The 15,990-nt window shown below is 42.9% G+C and overlaps 2 protein-coding genes across 3 annotated transcripts in view; one reads left to right on the top strand and one right to left on the bottom strand.

The window, feature by feature from the left end:
- The window catches only part of FGD6 (FYVE, RhoGEF and PH domain containing 6), a 69,434-nt gene extending 65,996 nt beyond the window's left edge, over nucleotides 1-3,438 (bottom strand). The window contains exon 1 of the mRNA XM_063396302.1: nucleotides 3,232-3,438. Coding sequence (XP_063252372.1) covers nucleotides 3,232-3,244 — 13 coding nt within the window. The 5' untranslated portion in view covers nucleotides 3,245-3,438. The remainder of the gene's footprint in view (nucleotides 1-3,231) is intronic.
- Nucleotides 3,439-3,613: 175 nt separating this feature from the next.
- Nucleotides 3,614-15,990, top strand: part of VEZT (vezatin, adherens junctions transmembrane protein) — a 70,028-nt gene continuing 57,651 nt past the window's right edge. For both annotated transcript variants that reach the window (XM_063396300.1, XM_063396301.1), the window contains exon 1: nucleotides 3,614-3,724. In XM_063396300.1, coding sequence (XP_063252370.1) covers nucleotides 3,689-3,724 — 36 coding nt within the window. In that variant the 5' untranslated portion in view covers nucleotides 3,614-3,688. The remainder of the gene's footprint in view (nucleotides 3,725-15,990) is intronic.

Here is a 15,990-nt window from a genome sequence, read left to right as displayed (position 1 = left end):
AACTTCAGAGTAAGGACTAGAGATGAATAAACAACCTTTTAAGATCACATGCAGAGACAGAGCTGAGTAACTCTAATGAGACTTGACACATTTGAGGGTTAAAGGGACATTAAACCCTGCAGGCTTCATTTTTTTTCAATCCTTGAAAGCAATGAAGTTTGATTGGAAAAGTCATGTTGATTTTGTTTATTGTGTTCCTGCTATGTTTTTTCCATTTGAACTACATTTCTGACATTAAAATACATTTTTCTCATTGCTGTTGTCAAAACCAATTTCGAGCCTAAGCTCTACATTCTGCCCACATTAAATAAACTCTATAGATTCACATATAAGGACTGTTTCTTCAGCAAGAAATAATAAATGTCAAACTCATAACTCTGAGCTTTTGTTTTTTCCTTTTAAAGGCAAAGCACATACTTGAAGCCAGCATAATACTTTCAGGCAGAAAAATGAGTAAATGGACACTCATTGGCATCATCTCTATAGTGTGTATATATAAATATAACTTGTGCAGGGCATGAGAAATCAATGGCAGAAGTATGGCTCTAAGTGAGGATTGAAACAATGGGTTAATCACTACAATAAGATAATCTTCAAATTATATAGAAGTATTTTTAAAAGTGCTATAGTTCTTCAGTTCCAACAGTTCCAGACTTATATATACATTTTAAAACATGTCAGCAATGGCTGTGGCAGAACTCCATCATGGAATTATGTTCAGGTCTGGACTGAGAGGTAACTGAAACAATTTTGTAGAAGAAACAGAAAAGATATGCAGCAAGACAGCGACTATGCACTGCATTATTTCGAAAGGCAGAAGGTAAGCTGGAGCGAAGCTGAGGCTGGGCTATCAACCTCACACCTTTTGTACACTCCTGTCCTTGGGGAGAAGCTGTGTTTGGCGTTTCTCCCCACACCACAGTCCCCTCAAATAGTGCAGTATCTCTTAGAGAAAGCCCTGCATAGCAAGCATATACCTGCAAATGCTACTTAAAAAAATATTAAAACAACATAGATGATGGTGTACCATGTTGCTTTGTCCTAAAGGTACGTTAAAAGACGACACAAGAGAGGCACTTAGGCCCTTCAAGCCAAACTGAAGGAAAGATTTCTAGCGTTTCAAGTTCCACCTGAAGCCTTCACAGACAGTAACATTTTTACTGAAACGCTCTATTACCAATCAGTTGTCAGAAAAGTGGCTTACATAGCACAAACCAGAGTAAGAACAGAATTAATAATTAAATAATTTCAATGTAGAAAATCGATTCTATAGATCACAGGACTGAAATTCAAATGCAGGAGTAGTTAAGTTTTTATGTGAGCAATAGCTTTATAAAGAATGCCATTATATTACAGGCACTAAGTTCTGCAGCGATAGCAAGAGAGGAATATCAAACCTTCACAATTGTCTTCTGGCAGTCTTCAGCCTTTTCATGCCCTGGGAACTCCTTAACTGAAATGTCAGAAGCTGCCATGATGCTGTCAGCAGGATCATGAATCTCTAATCTTGTTTCACCTGTTCTCATTTATTTTTTTATCTTCACATAATACAAAATACTCTTCATCCCCTCTCAAATATCCCTCATCTTCCCTCTTTCTGCCTCCCTCTTGAAAAAACTTGCTAAAATTTAGATTTGCCATGAAACTGTCCCGCTTTCTGTTCCGATTCTCCTCAGCATCCCTTTTTCTCTCCTGCTTACTTTGTTCACCAGAACCCCTTTGTCCTCACCTTCCCCATAAACAACACCACAACCTACACGTAAAACTGATTTAGTCACACCACCCAAGATCTGAAAGTCCTGCAATCACTGTTTAGTACTGAAACGCTATCCACCTTTCTGAAACTTAGTACCATATCAAATTTTAACAGCCCAGCTCTTGAGCACCCCCTAACACTTATTTGCACAGCTGTTTAACTCTTAAAAGATCAGGGGTGAGCTGCACAATCAGCGGCCAGCTAGAAACGGCAACATACAATGCAGCTGCTTAAGCAGAGATCACCTGCTTCATTACATGCTTTTCAAAATCTAAACAAAATCTGTCAATCATATTAAAAATGGGGATGTTTTAAATGAAGCAGAAAGATGCATTAAATCGCCTTTCATTTTCCAGTAAATTCTGATTAGCTCAGAGCTCGGATAACTTAATTAACGCTGGAGTCAATAACAAGTTGACATACTTGCGAGGCAAACACTGAGAACTGGGTTGATATTTCTGCTCAATGATTATGTATTGCTTTTTCTTTAGAACACCCACCACCCCAATCCTTACAGGAAGTACTGCTTCCCGTTTAACCCTACAATTAGCTGTGATTCTATCCAATACATCATAATTTACTCGACACGTTTTCAATGCAGAAACTACTCCTGTTCTCGTCTTTAGGCAGATAAGAAAGGAATCTACTAATCTAACAGATTTCTGAACAAAAGTGCTAAGTTAGCACACCATCGTGCAGGCAAATATAAATACGAGCAATTCCCTTAAACACGGGGTGCTCTTGTTCTGAACCAAGAATTTGCCCTGGAGCTCCTTTAGTCATTAAATTGGCAGCGGTCAAGAAACGGGGGAGGAAAGGTAAGGAAAACACTGAAGTAGGTCAGTTCCAATCGCAGCTGGAAAGGCCAGAAGCGAACGCTTTCCAGCACCGCCGTGGGGATCCTTCTTTGCAGGATCCCGGCCAAGGCAGGTACATCCCCGAGGCAAAGCCGCAGCTGACAAACTCTCGCAGCTCCGCGGAGTCAGACGGAGCGACAGCCCCCCAGCCCCGGTGTTGGCTGTCCTGACAAAACCCGGCCACCAGCAGGTTTCCCCCGCCGTGAGCTGAGCCCGGGCGCAGGGACCCGCTCGGAACACGCGGGGCGGAGAGCGGAGAGCCCGGCTCAGCCTGCGGAGCCCCAGCCGGGCAGGACGTGCCCGTGCGGGGAGCTCGTAGCGGACCGCGGGAAGGGCAGCGCTCTGGGGCGGGCTGTGCTCCCCTCACCGCTCCGGCCGCTCCGCGACGCCTCCCGCGCTACCCCGGGGCGGACCGAGGGCGCAGTGCGCGGCGCTGCCGGGACAGCGAGCGCGCCGGCGGCTCCGCTCCCGTCCGGCCGCAAGTGCCCCATGTCCCCGCGTTCCCGCCGCCGAGGGGCGAGCGAGGTGAGGCTGTCCGGCCGCGGGGGCACGCGGAATCCCCGCCTGCCGCCGGCCGGGCGGAAACCGCCGCTCCCCAAAGTTTCCCCGGGCACTCACCGGCGGAGCTCATGGTGCAACCCAGGCGCGGAGCCGCGCTTCCCCTGGTCCCTTACGCCACGGCCCCTCTGAGGGCCGAGGAGAAGGAGCCCATTGTTCCCCCGCGCCGCCACCCAGCCGGAGGAGCAGCCGGAGCAGGAGCAGCTCCCCCCGCCACCGCCGCATCCCACCCCGCAGCAGCGCCGGAGCGCCCTCAGACGCCGCCCGCCGCCGCCCCCTACTGGCCCCGCTCTGCCGGGCCCGGGCCTCGCCCCGCCCCCGCTGCCCCCCGCCCCGCCCCCGCCCCGTCAGCACCGCCCCCGGGGCGCCCGAGCGCGGGCGCTCGCTGTGCTTTCTGGGAGCTGTAGTTCTGCCCGGCGCCAGGCGGCGCCCAGAGGGGTGGGGCCTGGCGGTCGGCGGCACGGCGGACTCGGTTTCCCAGCGTGCCCGCGGGAAGGGGGTGGCATGGCGGGCAAGGATGACACCGGAGTTCGACGAAGAAGTGGTGTTTGAGGTGGGCGCGGGGCGACTCGGCGCGGGCTGGGCCCGGGTGTCTTCGCCCCTCGTTGCGCCGCGGCCCGCGTGGGCGGCGTGCACCGGGCGGGGCTGTGCGGACGCGGGGCGCGAGGCGGGCGCGGTGCCCGGCCCAGGGCAGCGCCTGCCGCGGGCGGGCGGCGCCGGGCGGGACCGGCGAGAGCGGCGGGTCGGGGCGGTGCTCGGCGTGTCCCGCGCCCCGGAGCAGCCCGGGGCCGGCGGCGCGCCCTCCGCGCAGGCCGAGGGTGGGACGGCTCAGCGGGGCCGGGCGATCCTTTGTGCGGCGGTGCGCGCTGCCCGGCCCCGCTGCCGGGCGGCCGCGGTGAGAGTATCGCGAGGCCCTCGAGGGCGGGGGTTCCCTGGGAGCCGCCCGAGAGCAGCGCCCGGGCAGCCGGGCCGGGCTGCGGGGTCATGGCAGAGGGAGGAAACAGCCAAAAAAATTCGCTTCTGAATCGGTGTCACTCACGTAAAAGGTGTCTTTCAGCACGCACACAACTGTGCAGCGAGCACTGAAACTGCTTTATCTCTGACGTATTTGTGTTATTATTTGGATTTGCATAAACCGTGTCTAGTTATATCACGTCTTGTTAGACCTATAATATCATCTTGGCCTTATTTAAATAACTGTGGCTAAATGTATCAGCTGTTGCGGTTTGGTAATGAAATCGAGTCTGTTTGCAGCAGGTAACTGTAATTGTATCGTAATGGAGTGCACACCTGGTTTTGCAGGTGTACAAAGTGATTATAGAGAAATGCTGTCTATAAAATTAATAATTATTATAATAGCAATAAGGCTCCTCCTTCAACCAGGATGCAAAACACTCCTTATATAAGCAATTATTTTTTTCTCAGCTGTGTAAGTAGTAGGTCTTTTAGGTCTATACCACAAAGTTTTGTGTTCATCCACAACCAAGCTTGGATCCTAACAGTCAGCTTTTTTATGTTGCTGTTGTGTTAAATTGCTTCCTTTCATACAATAAATCTGTGGTGAGAATGTATTTCATAGATATAATGCCTGCTCTCTGCATTTCTGTCGTCAGTAAAAGTGGTACTTGTTTTACTGTTCCACAGTTCTTCAGTTCATGCAGCAACTCTCATTTTGCTTGAAAAAGTTCTGCTGCGTAGAGAGTAAAAGATCTCCTTGCATGTGCTCTTCACTATTATCCTTGTGTTTTGGGAAGGACTTCCATCACTAATAAAGGCTCTGGGATACATTTACTGTGCCAAGTGTGTGTGTATCCGTACACACTTACAGGTATACTGAATGACACAGTAACAGATCTGTCATATATTATGGTACATCATAATAAAAGCAAAAAAACAACGGTAGGACAAATACAGGCTGTTTGGGTTGCGTCTTGGTTTGGAAAGACAGGTGTCTGCTAAGGAAGGCAGGAGCCTCCCTTGAAGATGCAAACTCCCTCCTTCCAAATTACGATCATTTTGAAATTAAGGGGCTCTCAGGCAAAGATATGGGAATAGGAATAACAGTTAATTACTCAGAAAATTAAAATAAAAAAGCAGTAATACAAAAAAACCCCGCACTGACAGAGTCAGAATACAACCTGACACCCTGTTAGTCAGGGTGTTTGGTAGCAGTCTAATTAGAATTGTGCCTGCAGTCCTTCTGGAGTGACAGATGTGGTTCTGTTGAAGCAATGGTCCTGTAGAAGGGTTAAATTTTCCTCTAAAGTGGTGGTGTAGATGGGTCCAGTCCTCCTCTGGGAATCCAGTGGAAAACCAGCTTTCCTGGTGTTCTGACTCTCAGATTTTTATCCATGTAGGAATGTTTGTCTCCTCCCATGGGGTGGAGCATCTCTCAATAGGATGATGTCATGTTATCAGTCATATGGTGAGCCTTAATGGCCCATTAACAGAAGATATCCCCCTCAAGGGAAGATGGGTCATGGAACAGATAAAGAACACTTCTTCAACTGGTTTTAACAGATGGTAATAGAATACATACTTTTGGTTACATCTTGCATTGCAGCCCAAGACGGGTTGGCTGTTTGGTTGGACTACAAAACTGAGTGGGGTGCCGACTCATAGGAATGGGTACTCTGAAATACACACCAAAATAACCTTCAGGAGTACTCAACAGGATTCATGCCATTCTAAAATGAAGACTCCACAGAGAATTCTGAGCATACTTCACACTCAGGAGCCAGAGATGGGAATTGGCAAGGAACCAAAAAATATTGGCATAGTTAATGCTACAACAAATTTGTATTTTTTAATTTTTGTTTTCTTAGCCCCCAAACTCTCCCCTTAATTATTTGTTCTTTCTGGTAAGCAACTACATTTTTTATGCATCTCAGTATGTCACTTCCCGTGTTCTTCAGCAGTCACTGTTGCAAGAAGGCCTTTGGCATTTAGACCACAGTTGCTATGAACAGCTGTTTTCTCTGTGTGTTTGGAGCTCCCTTCAGCAAGATATCAATCGATGTCATAGGGAGCCATGGTGTGCTAACAAATGAGTAATCGGGAAAGCACTGGTCTTTCATGTGTTTCATACCCCAAAGGATGGGTAGGAGAGAGAAGCAAATGGGATATACTTCATGTGTTCCATGTGATGGTTATGCCCAGGTTATTTTCTGCATTTTCTGGGGGGTCATAGCTCTGTCCAGCTGGCCCTGAAGACATCAATAACAGGTGTCCACGTTAATAATTTTGCAGCATCAAACAGATGATGGCCTGCTGATAAATACTTCTGAGCTTCCAAGGACCAATCATTTTTCTCACTATCCAAATATCTTTTACATTAATTTATCTTTGAAGCAAGGAAGCTCAAACACTGCATTTGTGCTCTGGGAAGGAAGTGTTTTCCATCAAGTTCAAATGCCACTACAGATCATCATGATTGAACAGTAGTGCATAATGGGTATATTCTCTGTCCACTAAATACTGCCATATTCTATCCAATTGATAAATTAATTCCTGCAGGAGCCAGCAATATTTATTCACTGACTGAATAGTCACAGCACTTCAGTTCTTGCATTTCTTACAAGCCATTGCTCTTCTAATTAAAATACTACAAACAGTGGGGAGGAACAGAACTGAAGAAACACAGAGGTGCTTCTGATATGTTGGGCCTGGGCTTGTCTACCCAGCAGTGTGACAAATTAAAAATCGTGGTAGTGTAGAGCAGATGGTGCTAAACAATGGAGGAACAATAAATGGTGTTCTATATTTGTGTCTGTCTGAATTTAGTAGGGAAGATCACGAGATAACAAAATGTTAAATTGCTTAAGATGTTTTTATGCAAAAACCTGGAAGACCCTCATGCTGCAGTCACAGTGTACCTTGGAATCCTCTGGAAATTTTCAGCATTTTGTGTATTTGTATGAGACTGGAATTGTGTTAGGTTTTTTATTGTTGTGTGGACAGTGTGATCTCCTTCTTGTTTTATTTTTATTTTTAATGTATAAATTAAAGATGCTTCTTGTTCAAACTAGCTAAACTTTTTTAGTTTATGCCAGTGGAGGGGCTGTGTCAGAACTTTGATGATGTATAACTGCCATCTGATTTCTGACTGGAAATTTATTCATGGCCACTTCATGCCTACTTGCACATCAGCTAATATTTTCTGTTATCTTATATAGTTCTTATCTGTCTCTAGGATTTACAGAATCACAGAAATATTTAGTTTGGAAAAGACCTCTGAGATCAACCAACCTTAGACTGATCACCACCATATCAATCAGGACCATGGTCTAGTTGTTTCTTGCACACCTCCGGGGATTGTGACTCCACCACCTCCCTGGGCAGTAGTCTTTATGTGCTCTTTCCATTAAGGAATTTCTCCTGATGTCCAACCTGAACCTCCCCTGGTGCAGCTTGAGGATGTGCCCTCTTGTCCTGTTGCTGGTTGCCTTGGAGTAGAGGGTGATCCCCACCTGGCTACAGCCTCCTTTCAGGTCATTGTGGAGAGTGATGAGGTCACCTCTGAGCCTCCTTTTCTCCAGGCTAAACACCCCCAGCTTCCTCAGCCACTCCTCACAGGACTTGTGTTCCAGACCCTTCCCCAGCTTCACTGCCCTTCTCTGGACATGCTCCAGCCTTCGAAGGTCTTTCTTACCGTGAGGGGCCCAGAAATGAACACAGCACTCAAGGGATGGCCTCACCAGTGCCAAGCACAGGAAGAATTTACCTCTCCTAATGTGTTCATAGAAAGCAAACTTGTTCTGGCTAAGCATTATGCTAGGCTGGATAAACCAGTATATCTTAGCTTCCTTTCATGAAACAGATTTTTCTGTTTGTCATTTTTAATTTGCTTTGTTGAAGTTTTCACGCCTTTTCAGTTCATATTTCTTTACCACATCTTGTAGCATGGTACTCATTTGCTAGGGTCTTATACAGCTGTTTTCTGGGAATACTTTGTTTCTTGCATGCTAGGCCTACAAACAATGTTTTCAAGTTTTCAAACTGATTCAGATACAATATGATAAGGTAACTGCTCCTATGTGTCCTTGATTTTATCAACAGCTTCCACACTATTGGAGAGTTTGTTTTTATTAGTCCCTCTGTGTAAGGTCTTGTTGTCTGTTGTTAAATGGCATGCCATTAGCTATACCTACTTAAGGTCCTCCAGCTCTTTTTCTATTATGTTTCAATACTTTTCTGCATATATGATGCTACTTGCTGTTATCAGAAAATGTCCTTAGCAAGGTTTTTGATATAAGTTTAATTATGGCAAATATCAAAGCTTTTAAAAATGCAAAAGCTTTGACCAAAGACTCATTTTTTATGAACTCCATTAGTAACCTTCTGATCCAATAGCTTTCCATTCAGTGTAGACCACTCTGCCATCAACACACTTGCTTCCTTCCCCATCTTTTTTATCTTAACTGATATGGCATGGCAAGTCCATACCCATACAGCATAGTGTAAAAAGTCCACATAAACTTCCCACATTTCCTTTATCTATAAAAATTAGCTGTCTTATCAAAGATATCAAGTAAGTTTGCCACAATCTACCATTGGTGAACCCATGTGATATCTTCTTTGATGATCATTTGTTTTCTTCTTCCTCTTTGAATTTTGCAAGAAAGAATAATTATTCTCTGTAGCATGCTGGCTTTTGATCAAATTCATAAACCTGACATATTCTTGATTGCTTTTTCTCCTTTTAAATATAAGCACTGTGCTTGGATTTTTTCTGCTTTTGAGTTTATAGATTTATTAAAAATCCTTTCTGCTGCATCTTTCATCTCCTGTGCCCATTCTTTCAGAACACGGGGATGAAGGTGATCCAAATACTGCATTTTCAGCTTCCAATTTCTGCTTTCAGCTGTGTAATTTGTCCTATATTTTAATGAGTTTGTGCAAGCTTTTTTTTTTTTTCTTTTTCTTTTTTCTTTTTTTTTTTTTAACCTTTAGATAGATATTCAAGCTGTGCTCACATGCTCACAGAACCACAGAATGTTTGAGATCGAAAGGGACCTCTGGAGGTCATCTGGTCTGCCACCCTGCCCAGGTAGGGTCATGTAGAATCAGTGGCCCAGGGCCAGATGGCTTTTGAGTGTCTTCAAGGATGGAGAGAGATCTCACAATCTCTCTGGGCAACCAGTGCCAATACTCACTCTCACACCAAAATATTTCTTAGTGTTCAAAGAGAACCTCATGAATTTCACTTTGTGCCCATAGCTTTGGTTCTGTTACTGAGCACCACTGAAAAGTGCCCATTTCTCTCCTCTTTGCACTCTTTCTTTGGGTATGAGACCCACCCTGAGGTTTCTTCAGACTCATCAGTCCCAGCTCTCTCAGCCTCTCCTCATGTGTGAGATGCTCCTTCCTTTAGTTTCACCCGGACCATTGTTGAGATCCCAGAAAGTGACCCTTACTGTATCAGAGCAGTTCTGGTAGGGGGGTTTTGGGTGATTTTTGTTGTTTTCTGTTTTAATTCTGTGCATTCAGAAGAAAGTTCTCAGACTGCACAAATATATGATTTTGATACACACTATATCAAACTGCCACCAGTTTTAGATTTTTAAGGGCTTTTGCATCTGCAGTGTTTGAAATACAAGGCTTTACATGTAGAATTATGTACATGTAGAATTATGTGATACTGAATCAAATTAATTCACATAAAATTTCCATTTTTAAAATTTTTAATTAGGAAATAAATATTTTCTCTCTTGAGACATGGTTTTAATTCATTCATGAGTCTTGTGCCATTCCTATAACCAGTTGTGTCCATATTATTTACTTAATATTGCTATTCATTAGCTATTTCAGTACTGGTAGAAATACGTGTTCAAGAATACCTGGCTGTGTGTCATGATGGTTGTATCACTGTGGAATCTGTTGTTTTATTGTAGATCTAGAGGATCTGACCATTACTGTAAATCCAGACTTTTAAATTTGGGATTGTTTGGCCCAGTAGAAATCTACTGAACAATACCATATAAATTGTGTATGTGTTCCTTCATGACTTCAGATTCTCTTTTGTGCAAATGGTATAATAATACCAAGTTAACAAAATGAGGCTTTCTTTGGTTCACCTGTCTGCCTCAAATTGCAGAATCTATGCTAATCTGTATTAAAAAGAAAACAAGCTGTGTTTGAACACAAAGAGCATCAGACCCTCGTTCCAAATTGCGAAGTTTATATCTGTGTAAAATACTGAACACAGCTCTACTGAACCCACAAACTCAGAGCAAAGATTTTGAACATGTAACAGGTTACTCTAATGTCACAACCAGCCTTTCTTCAAGGCAACTTCCCATCACTGGAGCAAAATACGCACAGAAATGGAGTTACCCTTCCCAGAGTTTGAAGAGACACGTTCTGTGCTCTGTCTTCTTGCAGTAGTGCAAGAAGCTAATGTGAGAATTGAGTCCTGAAAATAGTGGGAGGTGGTTTCCAAGGACCATGCCATCCTAAGAGAGAAAGGAAGTCCCAGGGCTCAGCAGAGCAGGCAGCTATGTGGCACGGGCTGGGGAGAAGGTCGGCATGCTGGAGTCTGCTTAGGAGGGATGTGGCACGCAAGGGAAGTACTGGGCAACACCTTAATGCGTTCCAACGCCAGGTTCAGAAAGACAACTCTCACTGCCTATTTAAGCATCAAACCACGATGCTGCTTGGTGCTGAGGGGCATGGAGGATGCCTGCATATAATGTTCTGATCCACAGATTTCTGTAAGACTTGAAAGAGATTCTAGGAAGAACCACCATTTCCGAGCATGATACACAGTATACAGAACAGCCTTTAGCTGATGCATTCTCTACATGCCTACAATAGTAAAACATGTCTAACATATGGTATTTCTTAGAAAACTGGTGCATCACTAAATGTTCAAATCCTTATCTGAACCCATGTAAACCATATGTTTAAAAAGTTGAGCTTTTATTAAAACACTCAGTCACATGTTTTCACAATTTATTTTTTGCCTAAATAAACTGTTTAAAAATCATTTTGTTTAAAAAATCAAACAAAAACAAATGAAAACCCCAGGGAATCTAAGTTCAGAAACTTCTTGTTGTGAGGAGAATTTTAAGTCACTTTCATTCAAAACCCTGAAAACTTTAGGAATTGCAAAATAATGTGATTTTGGTCAAGCATCAAATTTGTAATGTTGTGTTCTAAAAAATAATGTCTCAAATACACATTAGGAAAAAGAAGCTGAACAGCAGCACACACCTTCAACAGTACCGTCAGTAATGCTCCATTAGCAGGATTTTTCTCACTGAATATTGGGTGGACTAAAGATGTAGTACTCTTACTTTTTACATATGCATGAAATAAAGCCAATTATAAATAACACAGCTCTCTCAAAGCCACAGTTCACTTGTCATTCTAATGAGCTGGTTTGGGACTGTGCTTTGTCTGCCTGAAGTGTGGGCTGTTGGCAGAAGAGGTGTTTGGGCTTCACTCCTCTTCTGCAGTTTATTCCCATCCTCTTCCTTATGCTGGCACCTGGATTTGTGGGTGATGCTGCACAATGGCTCAGGAGACCGATTAGATAAAGAACTTGGCTAAGAACATAAAAAAAAAAAACAATCCATCTTAGTTTTTTTCTCTCAGATTGTTTCCTTGTTCCATCTCACACCTGGCTGCATAAATACTACCATCGGTGTTCTGAAGGGGTACTGCAGCTTTCAGCTGCACCGCTGGTAATGGCAGATTAAACTGACCGTGCGAATGCAGCCTGGGGAGATGGCTCTGCTGAGGAGTGCAGTGTAGTGTACAGGCACTTGCACTGGTGATGGATGGAGGTCTGTTCCAGATATTTTGCTTCTCAGCGGTTTGCTGAGTTGAAGGGGAGGACAGACTTTGCTTCTCTTCACCACATGACTGGAGCAGGTGATACTAGAGAGAAAATAAAATAAACTGCAAGCTTAAAACTTTGTGAAGAACAGTCTGGTTGTTGTAGAGGCCAACTCAACTCATTAAGCATTTCTGGATATCAGAACTAATAGATGAAAGTATTATATGGACCATATAGTGCGTAAATCTATATTGCTTTTACTATTTTTAATAGAAAATTTTAAGGTGAAATACATGATGATTCAGAGTAGATCTTGAGGTCTGTTTTTAATCCCTCTCTGTATTAGTTGCTCTGGAGTAATTTAATAGAGGGTTAATACTGCAGTACTCTTACAACTTCAAGTCGTGAATCAACTTCCTTGAGACACTGGAATACAAAGAATTGCTCGGTATAGTTTTCTTTTAATCTTCATAACGTGACTGCCTTTTGCTTCTTGAATGCCTTTCTCTTCAGTAAAGATGTTTGCACAGCACGGTGTCATTAGGAGTAAGAATTGACATGATCTATAATAGGTAAGTTGATTATTTGGAGCTAATGTTTTAAAGAAGTTTCAAAAATGTAGCAGAAATATTTCACTAGTTTACCAGTCAGATACATTAATTTGATTAACTGAGTTTTGAATGTAAATGGAGTAAATCTGTGACTGGTATAAAGCAAACCAACCGTGCTGTATCATCAGTCTAGTCCGATAACCGGCATAATGAGTGACTCCCCACCCAAAACTCCACATACAGAGTAACAGGCTGCTTGTTACCTTGTCCTTCAGGGAAAGTAACGTTTACTGCTTTTACCTGCAGTTTTCCCAGTATTTTTCATCTCTCTCAGAAAGGAACTTGTCAGCTTTTCACCTGCATTTGCGGGTCCACTTTTGAATGGGTAAACAGTGCAGAGCTCTCAGTGAATTTCAGTGCCATGTCTAGAGTGCAATATTTTTTTCTAATGCTTTTTCATGATGGCATTAATGTGCAACCACCTGCTGAACAATGCAAAGGAAAGAGCATTCCTATGTCAGGGATACAGTGATACAGAAATATACACAGGCTGTAAAACTTCCCAAACTCTTGAGGACACTTGAGTCCATGCAAAATAGGTACATATAGAATCACAGAATATACTGAGTTGGAAGGGACCCAACTGGGTCATTAAGCCCAACTCCAGGCCCCAAGCAGGACACCCCAATAATCACATCCCAGTCCTGAGAGCATTTTCCAGATGCTTCCTGAACTCAAACAGACCTGATGCCATGGCCACCTTCCTGAGGAGCCTCCTCCAGTACTGAGCCACCCCTGAGGTGAAAAATTCTCTCCTGATATCCAACCCAAGCCTTCCATGACCCAGCCCCATGCCACCCCCCATGCCGAGTCCTGCCACTGGCCAAGATATTGTGCATCAAAAAATATCTGGGAACAGTAATAGATTAATGGCTTTAAAGTAGTTCTCAGAGCCTGCTTGTAAATCAGATGATACAGTAGTGCTGGAGAAACCAAGGTCTGTGCTGCTGTGGCAGTGAAAGCAGAATAGGAAATCTAAATGCCTCTTTGGCTGCCTTGAAGTCATTGTCTAATATTAGCCCTGTCAGCAGCGCCTGGCTCTTTGTCAGTCGGCGCTCAGGGGGAGGTGGTTACCAGCCAGGAGAATATGACCAAGGCTTTTAAATACTGTTGCTTGGAAAGTCTTATTAATGGCTGAATATGAGATCGATGTGCAATAATTCTTTCAAGCAGCATCTTTTTAAAAGCCTTTAGCAATCTGTCATCCTCGTCTCCCTCCTCCCAGTTAGAAAGCCACATTAGCCAGGAGAAATCGCATGATCGTGGGACGTTTCAAACTCCGCTGATGCTGTGAGGAAAATGCCACTGTGCAGGGACACAGGTGCAGTTACACTGACGGCTTCTTCTCTTCCTCATCTCGGATCATCCTGGAGGGACAAGCAGAAAGAAACGGGGAGGTGGGCGAGACTCTGTCAGGTGCATGGGAGCAGTACCAGAGAGAAAAATGGAATACACTCTTCCAGGAGACAAAGATCGCACTGTCTGTGAGTGTTAGCTCAACTTCTTCAGACCTGTTTTGAGAGAGGGGAAGATTTCAATACTGGCAATTTGTTCTGAGTTTAGCCACCTGTTTGGCATACCTTAGCCTTTGCTGTCATTCTGGTAGAAATGTTTAATCTTTTGTGATTTTAAACTGATAATTTATAATTTGTAGTTATTCTGGAGGTGCCTTAAGCTCCTGCAGTGTTTTTGACATATTGGAAACCTCAGCTTTGAACAACACCCATGTTCTAAGAGGAGATCTTTAACCCTCTTATTTTGTCCAATGTCGTTAAATACAACTTCCGAGGTTAATCTGTTTCATTAGCTACTAAATGGCAAATTGTATCATAGTAAAGAACATGGCTGAGGGCAGCCCCTGTCTTTATTGGAGAAATGGTGAGTCATTTACTTTGTGATGCATCAGCAAAAATAATTGGGTGTGGTTTTGATTTTCAGCTGCTATTGTAACAAGGCTATGAAAGTTAACAGTGCCTCAGTCTGATATGTGCTTGCAAAGGTTTTTCTTAGAATCGCACAAAATGCTTCAAATGTTAAAGTGGGATATGTGTGCTTGCAAGGCTATAACAGATGTAAGTATCTGAGTATTTATGTATCAAAAGCAAACTCTTGTCTGAGGCTAGGGAATTCTCTACTAAGACAGCCTTTCCATCACATAGTAGTAGGCAATATTATGTTTGATTATCTTTTAGTGTTTGCCTTGATTTTGATTTTTTTAAGTTTTTATTTTTACTGTCTTATAATTGCAAACACCATGCTTAGTCTTTGGTTTAGATGATGATTTTTCCTAACCCAAGCCAGTGCTCTATTAAAATAAGCATTGGGGAAGCGTTAAAGACCCACAGTAATTTAGTGGACTGTTCTTTAGTCCTGCAAAAAATATCTTGGGTTTAGAATGAGTCTCAACCACTTTCAGCAATGAAAAAAGAAGAATTTTAATTAAACATATGTATGTAAGTGAAATCATTTTTAGCAGTATGGATCTAAAATAAATATGCTCATCAAGTTGTGATTGAGGAGAAAAGGATTTTCTTTCTTGAGTCTCCTAACAGGAGCTTAGATAAAGCTATACTGTACTGTAAATGGTTACAATTGAATGACTTTGCAGTATTACTATAGTGAATTAGAAAAGGCATAAAAAGAGAAGTGTTTTATTTGTTGGTCTCTTCTGAGTCCATAGAAAACTCTGATTCTTCAAACTTTCGAAAACCATGTTCCCACTCAGTACATTAGCCATTTCTGACTATCTCGCTTCACTTGTTAACAAGTTCTTTTATATATAATCTGTGTAAAGTACACCAAAGAAGAATGGCTTTTAGTCTTCTGTCTGTTCTGGAACTGTTTCATTTCCAGCACTCATTTTGGACAATTAATATAATCTTTAAAAATGCCTTGGCCGTAAATGTAACCTTTGTCTCCTGTGTCTCAGAAAGTGACTTAAAAGAAGCAGCAGGGACTTGGAGGAAACTTTAGCAATCAATACAGCATATTGCTGAAGAACCTTGTTTTGGTATCACTTACTTTAGATAATATTTCCTGTCAGTAACTGATGGTATGATGGCAACATAATAATAAACTTATTTATTTTTTAAAATTTCCTCTCTACTTTGTACATTATTCATTACCATGTCATTCTGCCAGAGACAACTAGAAATAAACAAACACACGTGACTGTCAAACTTGAGTAATGCTAATAACTCTAGTTATTATCTAAGTTGAGAAGGGTTGAAAGCAAAAATTCAAAAGTACTTGGAATAGATTCCTCTAGTATAATATACTCTATTAATGGTAAGATGACATTTTGTATTTAAAATTCCTTCTTTGTGCCATCCACTGAAACAAACTTGCTGTCCCTTTACCTCACATTCTAATATAAAAGCTTTTTGACTAGTCTATTTTTTTTAATTACCACCTATTACTGCGATA

The sequence above is a fragment of the Prinia subflava genome, chromosome 4, assembly GCF_021018805.1.
Source record: "Prinia subflava isolate CZ2003 ecotype Zambia chromosome 4, Cam_Psub_1.2, whole genome shotgun sequence".
NCBI lineage: Eukaryota > Metazoa > Chordata > Aves > Passeriformes > Cisticolidae > Prinia > Prinia subflava.
The sequence above is the reverse complement of the archived record's forward strand: the minus strand, read 5'-3'. Positions and strand labels throughout refer to the sequence as shown.